The sequence below is a fragment of the Hyperolius riggenbachi genome, chromosome 5 (assembly GCF_040937935.1).
Source record: "Hyperolius riggenbachi isolate aHypRig1 chromosome 5, aHypRig1.pri, whole genome shotgun sequence".
In the NCBI taxonomy this organism is placed as follows: Eukaryota; Metazoa; Chordata; class Amphibia; order Anura; family Hyperoliidae; genus Hyperolius; species Hyperolius riggenbachi.
Window position 1 is genome coordinate 400,216,751 of NC_090650.1, and position 12,257 is coordinate 400,229,007.

General features: G+C 44.7%; 1 protein-coding gene across 1 annotated transcript in view; it reads right to left on the minus strand.

Annotated features, from left to right (window-relative positions):
* Positions 1–2,678: 2,678 nt before the first annotated feature.
* Positions 2,679–12,257, minus strand: part of RSPO2 (R-spondin 2) — a 156,286-nt gene continuing 146,707 nt past the window's right edge. The window contains exon 6 of the mRNA XM_068234921.1: positions 2,679–3,835. Within this exon, the coding sequence (XP_068091022.1) occupies positions 3,723–3,835 (113 nt within the window). The 3' untranslated portion in view covers positions 2,679–3,722. The remainder of the gene's footprint in view (positions 3,836–12,257) is intronic.

Below are 12,257 nucleotides of genomic sequence, written 5' to 3' on the forward strand. Positions count from 1 at the left end.
AGCAGCAGTAAATGACAGCACAAAGGTAAACGGCCAGCTAGCGACAATCTGCGTGTTGCTAGCGTGTCAGTTTTTATATTGGGGGACAGCAGAGCACATGAGGGGCCTGGGGGCGCACTATACGGACACAGAGGCTGGGCATTGTATGCAGAACCAGCCTCTGTGTCCTAATATTCATGTCAGAAACCCACCTCGGGTTCTCTTTAAGGGATGAAAACCCAGGAATACAATATTGTTAAATAATACCAGTTGCCTGGCAGCCCTGCTGATCTCTAAGGCTGCAGTATTGTCTGAATCACACACCTGAAACAAGCATGCAGCTAATCCAGTCCGACTTCATTCAGAAAAATCAGATCTGCGTGCTTGCTCAGGGTCAATGGGTCAAAAATATTAAGCTTGGTACACACTTTCAATTATGATTGGACAATCACTGACCAATTGCATCACCTCCATGTACTATGAGGGTGAACAGAAATGTAATACTATGAATAGATTGTGCAGGTAAACTCTCATACTGCATGGAGGTGGTAAAATTGGTCAGTAATAGTCTAATCATAACTGAAAGTATGTACCAGGCTTTAGAGGCAGAGGATCAGCAGAACAGCCGGGAAATGTACATTATTTAAAAGGAAATAAATATGTCAGCCTCTATAGCCCTGTCACTTCAGGTTTCCTTTAAGTCAACAGAAAAACCAGCACTTCTGTATTTGAACTCTATGGCCGAGTTTAAAGTGTAGCGTGTTCGTAAATAAAGTGCTTGGGGTGGAGTGGGGGGGTGTCACTGATCAAGATTAGATGATCTGGGCTATTTACAACCCCCCTTTCTGCCAGCAACAGTGCACCTGTTTAGGAAGCGGGCATACATGATCCATGGTCCTGCGCCACTTGGCTGTACTAGGGCAGAGCTTCCATCATCACATGGTGTGCTCTGCCCTTACTAGAGGCTTGTCCTGACCTGATGATGTGGTCACGTATGGATATTCTGAGAGGTCGCATCATCAGGTTGTGACAAGCCTCTAGTACCGGCAGCGCGCACCATGCATGGAAGTGAGAAGTTGAACACAGAAATTCTGAACTAGCAAAGTGGCCCAGAACCATGGATCAGGTATGCCCACCTCCTGGACTGCTGCACGCTGTCCGTCTCCTGGGTCTGCCAGACACAATGGAGGAGAAGACAAGACGCTAAGGGTACAGTGGCAGAAGTTAGGGGCACTAGCCACAAACATTTTGGCCTAATGACACCACTGGTGCCCAGCAGGGATGGTTGGAAATGCTGATTTTCGATACCACAGAAATTTTGATTTCCTAAATAGAGATGGTATTCCAATTTCTGAATTTCCAAAAAATATGAATAGTTATGTTGGGTACACACTATGAGATTTTATGGTCGATTTACTGTCAGATCGATTATTTCCAACATGTCCGATTTGCTTTCCGATCGATCTCCGAGCATTTTCCGATCAATTTGCTTATTAGAGTTAACGGAAAACAATCGGAAAATGCATGGAAATCGATCGGAAAGCAAATCAGACATGTTGGAAATAATCGATCTGACAGTAAATCGACCATAAAATCTTAGTGTACCCAGCATAACTCTAATTGGCTAAATACTTCTGACTCGGAAGCATTGGACCAATGAAAGAATGCAGAATTTTTCAGCCAAAATGGGATTGCTGCGGTAATTAAATACCAATCACAAGGCTCAAACAAACTTTGGTAGTATCCAAGTCTTCTGATTGGTCTAAAATTTTCATGGTTTGTGATTTTCGCAGTATAGCAGCGCATTCTCTGATTGGATGCATCCGTGTTCAGCGATTGGTCTAAAATTACCGAGTTGCGGTAAACTGGATTTCTGCGGATATCTGATTACCGAATGATGATTACCGAGTTCTGATTTTCCGATCGGCAATCCTATTTCCAATCAGAAAATCTGAAATTTTCATTCCGACGGAAATTTCCGACCATCCCTAACGCCCAGTCATTACATATGAGAAAAAGAGAGAACACCAAGAGCCCAATATAGTGTAGTATGTGCTGGTAATGTATAATTGGAAGAGTAATAATATTAATTTAATACTCCAAACCAGGGTTACCAGGTAGGCAACCACTGTCAAAGCAGGTGGGGAGATTGTCCTGACCCCACTCAGGATTAAAAAGTCGCTCTCTGTAGTAGAAGAAGGAAGGGTACAACCCTCCACCAAGGGTGGACTTGATGTAGATAATAGGATAACAGAGGCACCAACAGGATAAAAAACACTAAAAGAACATAAAAACCCATCTTGGTAATAGAGGAGGTAGTGGTGGACTTACCCCATCCAAGCAGAACATACGACTGCCACTATCATCAACACTAACACAACTTGACACAGGCGCTCAGTGTTGAGGATACTGGCAGATGCTGTTTACTCCTGTTATTGCCTGATGAACCGAGTTTGTATCCCACGAAAGTTGAGTATGCAATAAAATTGTTTTGAGTGAAAATCCACAGTCGTGTGTTCTGCTTGGAAGGGTAAGTCCACCACTGCCTCCTCTATTACCAAGATGGGTTTTTAAGTTCTTTTAGTGTTTTTTTATCCTGTTGGCGCCTCTGTTATCCTATTATATACAGTCATTACATATGTATATCCCAAGATTCCCTCATCCAGGTAATGCACAACACAACACAGTGTAGACAGTAAATAGGTTTATTATATGAAGCATGTCAGTGCTATGTATGTACAGGAGCATCTTCTCCGCTGTCCGGGACATGAAGCCATGAAGCATTTACTGCCGAGATACTGTGTGATTAGTGGCATCAGTCTGTTACACAACTGTCTTCTTCATTTCATTATAAGAGGCACCGAGAACAAAAAAGTCAGCTAAACGACAAAAATGTGACGCTTAAAAATGTACAATATGGAAAGCCGGAGCGTAAAAAATGACATGAAAATCCTACATCCATACTTTGTTACGTCTCTTTTACACAAAATTTACAAATGTCCATTTCACGTTGCCAACGGCCAATGATTCGGCCAATGTTCCGTTCCAACATACCAGCAGCTTTCATCATAGGCACTGAATGTAAAAAACAAAAACAACAAGTAAAAAAACCAAAAACAAACAAAAATAATAAAATAAAAAAATTAAAGAGAATAAAGAAAGTCAGCAAATCACTGATTCAACTCAGTATTTCCAGCTGTTTGGGATTCCCAGATGGGAGGAAATAAAAAACAATTATAAATAACACAAATAGGTGTGCGATCTATTCACAACTTATTTGTCAGCAATACTGGTAAAGCAGCCATTGTGGGAGTCCATCCAAGTCTGTGTGAGGTGAGCGGGGGAGGGAGCGACCATCCAAGTCTGTGTGGGGGGAGTCCATCCAGGTTGACGTGGGGGAAACCATATGTGTCGGTGTGGAGGAAACCATTTGGGTTTATGAGGGGGAGACCATCCAAGTGTGTGTGACAGAGCCCATCTGGGTTGGTGTGGCGGGAGACCATCCCAGTCTGTGAGGGCGTGTCCATTCAAGTCTGTGTAGAGTCCATCTGTGTCTGTGTGGAGGAAATCCATCCTTCTCAGTGCAAAGTCCATTCAGATCTGTGTGGGACAGTCCATCCAGGTTTGTGTGTGGGGGGGTTTATCAGTGTCTGTGCAGAATCCGTCCATGTGCAGAGCGGTGAGCAGCATTGGTGCATTTAGCAAATAAAAATTGAGGGGAGGGTGAACTCGGAATGGTCTGTTCACTGGCTGGTGCGGTCCGCAGAAAGGAAGACGCTGTGTTGCTCCTGCGCTCGTTCCAGAAGTTTCTGCTTCTTTTTATTTTTTTTCTTCTTCTCCTTCATTGTTCTTTTGCCTGAAAAAAACAAATTGTGCCATTAGTAGAATATACTGAAGAAAACAAAACAAAAACAAACAAATGAAAAACAAAAAAAAAACCCTGATAATCTAAAAATGCACAAATCATGCACAGTATATTAATGATTACCCCCTATAAAAAATGAACATGGGGTAATTAATACCACTAGAACACCAATAACCAGCCAATGGAAGCAGGCCTCCTGAAGCAGGAATCAAGATGCTGTCTGTGCAACCTCTATACTTACACCAGTGGAAACTGGGGGTGTCAAGGAATGACCAAGGCCTACTGAAGAAGCACAGCCTCACTTGTTTAGCCTTTAAACCAGACCTAGCTGTGCACATGTAGCATACCTCCCAACTTCTTGAGATAAGAAAGAGGGACACTGTAAGACACACCCCTGCCACTCCTCTAACCACGCCCCTGCCACACCCCTCGCCATGCATATTACAAACAATTCATTCAAACCAAACCGGTCTCTTCTATCATTAGTTTTCCTCCATTTTAACAATTAAAAAATAAATAGATCAATTTAAATGATGGGAATAAAGTTTACAGTCAGTTCAACGCAATTTTCAGTAGAAAAATACATATATTATTTTCACAGATCTGTACAGGAGTGCTGAAAGAGGGACAAATGAACAGAGTAGAGCAGAGGGATTTGGTTCCCCAAGAGGCACTGTCCCTCCAAAAATGATACAGCTGGGAGCTATGAGGTAGTGGGGTGATGGCTGAACTCAGAGTGGACATTCTCAGCGAGCGGCTCAGGGCCGGTTCTGTCGTGAAGCAAGGTGAAACACCTGCATCAGGCGCAGAGATTACAGGGGCGGCATGTTTGTACTGTGTGTTTACACTAACAGCATGCAGTCAGAGCAGGAGGAGAAGTGAGAGGAGAGCAAGGTGAAGAGGTTATCATTGGGGAAAAGCAGCTTGTTGTGCTGTGTGAGGAGTTTGCAGTGAGCGAGGAGGGGGAGGCAGGAGAGCAACAGTGTTTCATTTGACTTGCACAGCGGAAGGGAGGAGATGGCACTGCTGTCCTGACTGAGGAGGAATGGAGGACGGCTGACTGGGTGAGCAGTTTGCTTGTCACAGACTCACAGCCAGCCAGTGTGCAATTCTGTTGAGCTGCCGCATGTCATGTGAGAACATTAAATGAAGCAGTGTAAATTGTCGGTGATGTGCGATTATTCCAAATCAGAGGGAACGCATCCTCACAAGTTTGCCTCAGTCTAGAACTGGCCCTGGATTGGCTGGTAGAGAAGAACAGGATTATCAGTTCGGTTACCCTTGAAATAATAATGGGGACAAACCTATTTACAAAGCTGATAATGGTCAGTAGAAAGGGTTGAGTTCAGGGTTAAGAGCAGCTTATGTTAGAGCAGGTTAGCACAGGACAGGACCAGTCCATGGCAGCAGACAGACGTAAAGCCACCACACAGCAGGTGAAGCCCCCACTGTGGAGCAATGCAACCACTTCTTAATGAATTATTCTGCCCTTGTACTCTACCCTCCGGGCTCACCGAGAGAGGGAAGACATGAGCGAACCGAACACCAGGCGATACACACTCTGCTAATCGGACATGACAGAGTCTCTTTATGTAACACAAACCAATGTGGTGTGGAAAGCCAGAGTTCACATGAGGGCGCTTTAAATGGAAACACATTTTGCTTTTCAGAAAAATACACTGTGCCACCAAACAGGAGCTACACAACATCTCAGCATTTCATCTGAAGAACAGAAACATTTAACCCCAATTTGCAGCTTAAAACCAGCCACAAGGGGGCAGTGCAAGTTCTAGTAATGATTCCTGCTGACTCTTGGCTCCCTACAGAGCAGTTCTAACCAGGCAGCTCCATTCCACTACATGAGAAGACTTCAGCTTCAAAGCTAAATTTTTTAAATGAATGCGAATAACCACTAAAATTAAATTTATCTGAATGCTTACATTGGAAGTTCTTTAGTTCAGTGCAAAGAACAAAATGCTCCTCAAGGTCAGCAATTACACAGACTCGTCTGCTAAGCCTAAAATATGTCCATTTATAGTTTACCAAGGATTGGTCAATTTTGCCTCCTCAATATAGTAGGCCAATAGATTTTGAATACTATGAACAGATTTCAAGCACTCAAATTACATGGATCTCTGCAGCAAACAGTTCTAGGTGTGCATGCACCTTAAAGAGGGACTTCAGAGAAAAGGAAAAAAATAAATCAATTGCAAAGTGAGAAGTTAGTGAATAGAACAAAGATCAATTTTTTTTTGATTTTCGCCATGTTATTTGTTCATTATCCATAACCACTCACCCTAACAATGAGATAGACTAAAAGGTTGTTTTTTATGGATATCCAAATGCACAGAGGGGGATACTGGTTGCTTGGCAGTTGTAGACCGCTACCATTTCCCACAATGCAACAAGGTGAACAGACAGGAAACTGTCGGGACCCTGGTCATAACATCACAATGTGGGAGGTGTGTTCTACTGCATCATCATCCATACAGACTCCCCCCCCCCCCCCACCGATGATCACATTGGAGGGGGCCATGGAGAGGTTGGGCGATTTTGTGTTCATACAGTAAATTAGGTGCATCATTTAAAATAATGCATTACATTAATCCCAGCAAGTGGTAACGCTGACCTGAAGGAATTTGCTCATTCTCCAACGAAAGTGGAGTTTTAATTAAAAAAACCTTTCCAGCAAAGTGAAGTTGCCTGAAACGACTCAACCAGAACCACCCAATGGCTAGTGTCCTAAAGAAAGACCAGAGGAAAAGCATCTGAATTGTATGAATTGGGGCTACAAATGAAGGTCTGAAGCCCTGGGACTCTAGCAGACCACTGTAACAGCCAAATGGAGAAATACTGCAACAGTGGTAAATCTGCCCAGTGCCCACCAGAACCATCTTGGCAAAATTACTCCCAGAATGTACCGAAAATTCATCCAAGTCACAGAAGAACTCAGTCACAGTCATAAATCTAAGGGCTGCAGGCCTCTTTCAGCTCAGTTAAAGTCATTGTTCACAATTGACTAAGGAGTAAGGAGCCATGAGTTACCTCCAATACGCGTGAGCAGTTTTTTGCTGTTTGTTCACGTTGCCTAAATAAACATCTGACTTTTAACCCATGATCGGTGCAGTGGGATTTTTTTCTCCTCTACTACAAATATGGTTGCCGGTGTCCTGCTCCCGACTACTGGAGCAGAGTGGTTGAAGCGGCCTCTCCTACCTACTGATGATGGTGGAAGTGTGATGGTGTGGTGATGGGTTGCTGCTTCCGAGGGTCTGTCTTGACTACCATAAATGAAGGAAGCATTAATTTCAGATTTCTACCAGAAAATACTGAAGTTAAAATGTCTGATCATTCTGGAACTCGAGTAGAACAATTAAAGCACGTCCATCTCTAAATGACTGCAAAATACATAAAATAAGGATTGATAGTAGATTAATAGTGCCCAGGTCAAAGATCTGAGTTGAACCCCATTGCGTTGTTGAAGAATGAGCACAGTTCATACTGAAAGGCCTTCCAACGTGATTGAATTAAATAACTACTCTGCAGAGAATAAAGGGCTAAAATGTATTCACAGTGATGCCAAAGACTGATCTGTTACCAGTGTTTCATCATTGCAGATTGTGCCATTTAAGGTTGTAGAGTACTAATTTTAAGTTGGGGAAAATAATTACTTTTTGATACAGGTAATGAGTGCTGGTGGTCCTTATTAACTAAAGGTGTATTCAAAAACTGGGTATTGTGTTAACTTTCAGGTCTTTTGTTTAAAGAGTACCTGAAGCAATTTTTAAAATAAAAATGAGATTTTCATCTCAGTAGTAGAAAGCCTCTATTTACTCGCCGTAACGGTGGGATCGCAGAGAATCTGGGTAACCTCTGGAGCATGTAGAGCAAAGGTGGGCAAACTACGGCCCACAGGCCATACCCAAGGCCCGCTTGGCTATTTCATCTGGTCACTGATGCAGGGCCAGATTGAATGCTGCAGATCTTGCCCCCCTTGTATGTAAACTGGTATTGTGGCATCCAACAGACACCACTTTAGTTCGGGTCAGTTAAAAATGGCGCACAGCGCCAGGGGGATAAAAAGGGCGCCCCATAAACTTACATTATATAACTCTATTTAGCGTTATAAGTGTTAAAAAATGGCGCAGGCAGTGTGCCTTACACTTATAACACTAAATAGCGTTATAAGTGTTCAAAAATGCAGCGGGGTCGGGGGAGGAGAGAGGCAGCGGGACACTGGAGGGCATAGGCATCGAGGGAGGATGTGCAGAGGCATACGTTACCTTGTCCTGGGCCGCCGATCGCTCCTTCCCTCCGCTCCTTCACTTCTTCCATTTGTTTACTGTAGTCCTGCAGCCGGCCAATCACCATGTGGCTTCAGTCTCCACATGGTGATTGGCCGGCTGCAGGACTACAGCAAACGAATGGAAGGAGCGGAGGGAAGGAGCGATCGCCGGCCCAGGACAAGGTAGCGTATGCCTCTGCATACATCCGCTGCCTATGCCCTCTAGTGTCCCGCTGCCTCTCTCCCCCAGCCCCCGCTGCCTACATGTTTTTCATGGCGCACCGCTTTGCAATCAATGTAGAATAAAACGAAATTTACCGTTTTATTGTATTTACATTAAAACGGTAAATAGCGTTTTATGATACATTTATCGGCAGAACGGTGCGCCATTTTTTTCCCTGCGCCATTTTCAGATAGACCCACTTTAGTTCACCAGTCGCAGCTCACCTGTTCAATGCTGAAAAAGCCTATGTAGTCCGGAAGAAGGGCTACAGGAAAATGGCTTCTGAAGCCAAGAAATAGAGTCTATTTGTGTCTCCAGCGCTGGGCTTTGGGCACCATTTTCCCATAGTCCGTCTGGAATCAAACCTGGCTACTGTAGGAGGGGCTACTTAATACTGGGGGCAGGCATTCCTACCTATACTGGAAGCGGGGAGGGGCTGGAGCTCCTTGGCTGCTTGAACTTGGAGGCCTACTAAGACTGAGTACAAGGGGGGAAATGCGGCGGCTACCTACACTGGTCCGGCCCCCCTCAGGTGAATTTAAGATCGCTATGTGGCTCACAAGTCAAAAAGTTTGCCCACCCCTGATCTAGAGGCTCACCACTACTTAGCTAAGAAGCTAACATTAAAGATCTTTCTACCCCCAGAGATTTGCTTTAAAGAGAACCCGAGGTGGGTTTGAAGAATATTATCTGCATACAGAGGCTGGATCTGCCTATACAGCCCAGCCTCTGTTGCTATTCCAAACCCCCCTAAGGTCCCCCTGCACTCTGCAATCCCTCATAAATCACAGCCATGCTGCTGACAAACAGCTTGTCAGAGCTGGCTGTGTTTATCTCTATAGTGTCAGTCTGCTGCTCTCCCCGCCTCCTGCAGAACTCCAGTCCCCGCCTGCATCCCTTCCCTCCCTGCTGATTGGAGGGAAGAGACGGGGGCAGGGACCGGAGCTATGCAGGAGGCGGGGGAGTAGCTGAGACTGACACTACAGATGTAAACACAGCCTCACAGCACGGCTGTGATTTATGAGGAGTTGCAGAGTGCAGGGGGACCTTAGGGGGGTTTGGGATAGCAACAGAGGCTGGGCTGTATAGGCAGATCCAGCCTCTGTATGCAGATAACATTCTTTAAACCCACCTCGGGTTCTATTTAATACTAAATTTCTTTGGAAACCAAACAATTTTCAAGAGAAAGCAAAAGTAGACAGGAGAAAGTGAATGAGCCAAAGTATAGACAGCAGCAGAGAAAGAAACAGGAGAAAGTAAAAACAAGGAGAGAGAGAGAGAGAGAGAGAGAGAATACTACAACAGATTTAAACTAAAATAACCCCAGAGGCAAACGTCTAACTAGGTTTATGTGAAAGTTATCACAATATCCCTTACATCCCCCCTACTTAAGAGGAATGCTTTTATGCACGGCCTAGTACCTGCCTTGGATATCCAATTTAACATTGAATTATGTCCAAGAACATGCAGAAATCTGCTCTACGCTTCTGTGGTCTTTTCAAACAACCAGGAAAAAAAAGAGAAGGAGAAAAAGATCTTTGTGGACCGAGCGAAGATGGAGAGAGCAGAGATTGTGGCGCCACGTAGATTCGATTTCAGTGCAAGAAATTAGATTATGCTCCATTAGGAGCGAGTGTGCATTAAGAGGCTGGAGCTAAGCTTATTTGTGACTTTCTTACTCCTCCGATACTCCCGGTGAATACGAGGAATTTCACTCACGTTCGCCTAGTGTGGTTTCCCCGATAGACAGATAAAAAGGTACGTGGCATTCCTGTACTCCACCAGCAATGTTTACATGGAGGGAGGGGAGCGCATTTGGCAACACCCCCGTATGGCTCTGCTCAATGCTACAAGCCTTGTAGGCTGTTTGGCCTGGGGAAGGGAAGGTGGGAGGGAGTTTTGAAGGTATACATCAAATAAGGGTGCCAGGACAAAAAGGCACGGGGTATAGCCGAAATGTTAAGATATTGTCTATAACAATATTATTGTTTCTTCATCTTTATCTGAGATAGAATAATAAATATGTTAAAATAACGGTAATAAAAACAACAAAATATCGTCTAACAATGAAAATAAAAATGTATAGTCCCAATAAGCATAGTAAAACGCTGGTAAATATTAGCAATATTTTACTACAACTAATCATACCCCTACTCTCCCACAGAACCCTCTGTGGGAGGTGGTGTCTAACCCTAAGAACCCCCCCTCCCCCTTATTGGTGGTGCCCAACCCTAAGAACCCCCTGGTGGTGTCTACCCTAAAAACCTCCTGGTGGTGCCTAACCCCCCCCCCCCCCCCCCTGGTAGTGCCTAATCCTAAAAACCCCCCTGGTGGGACCTAACCCTAAGAACCCCCTGGTGGTGCATAACCCTAAGAACCCCCTTCCTGACACCTAACCCCAAGACCCCCCCCCCTCCCCCCAGGTGCTGCCTAACACTAAAACTCTCTTCTAGATGCCTAACACTAAACCCAGACAGAAATAACATTAATACAAAAAGCGATACATTTCTAAGATAATAAAGTTCAAAACGTTAATTTATGATATTACCGTATAATTCTCAAAATAAATTTAAAACCGATATTTATCAAAACACTTATTCTCAAAATGAAAAATTTCAGTTGGATGGGCGCAAATTTCTTGTTTGGCACTCAATAGCCAATAGTTTGCATCAGCGCCTATATGGGGCGCCAAAACAGTCCATTAGCCCCACTTGCCCAAATTTCCTGCTTCCACCAATCAGACCCTCTATTCATGTCGCTGAAGGGTGTCAATACCTAAGACTATCACTGGTGCAGCTTCTCCATGGTAGACATAGTCAGCTTCCACCAATCAGACCCTCTATTCATGTCGCTGAAGGGTGTCAATACCTAAGACTATCACTGGTGCAGCTTCTCCATGGTAGACATAGTCAGCTTCCACCAATCAGACCCTCTATTCATGTCGCTGAAGGGTGTCAATACCTAAGACTATCACTGGTGCAGCTTCTCCATGGTAGACATAGTAGATGATCTGTAGCTACCGCTGCTAAACTAACTCCCAGCATGCTGTGCTGCAGCTGGTGAGCACCTGCACCAACACTTGCCTGGCTGGCCTTTTTCTCATCTTGCAGAGGAAGGAGCCTGACCTTGGCAGGTAGGACAGGAATTTTTAGAGAGCCGTCCGTTGTGAAATATTTCATCATTTCAGCCAAATTCCAGCTTCCCTAGCATGTAACGGTTCCTGTGCTGCTATGCCAGCCGGGCATGTAGATCATGGAGGACTGCCACACTGTGCAATGTAAGGAGAGAAGATCTGATAACAGCTGGCGATGGTGAGATCAGCCTTATTGCTGCAGGCAACAGCTGAAGACTCACCTAAATCAGAATGCCGGAGCTGTGTGGTCAAGAAGATCACACGTCAAATACTTTTTGTACGTCATGGCAGGAGCCAAATACTGCGCCTCAATAATAACACAACAATTGCAAAAATGAGGATCTGGAGTTGGAACTTAAGGTAGCCATACACCTAGCGATGTATGGGCAGATTCGACCAAGAGACAAATCTCTCTCTAATCGAATCTGATTACAGAGAGCTCTGTCCGAGGCCCATACACTGCAGGTCGATTCCTGGTTAATTTCATACTGAAATCGATCAGGAATCAATCTTGTGATGCCGCATCCACCACCTCACCGGCCCGACGCTGTCCCCCTAAATTCAAATGTGCCCCCCACCAGTGCACTATACTTTACCTGTCTGTGTCCGCTACTGGCTCTGTCCTCCATCTAAACACGCTACCCACGTGGTTACCGGAGTAACATGGCATCACACATGCTGCCCACTTGGTTACCGGAGTAACAAGGCATCACACACGCTGCCCACGTGGTTACAAGAGTAACATGGCATCACACGCTGCCCACGTGGTTAC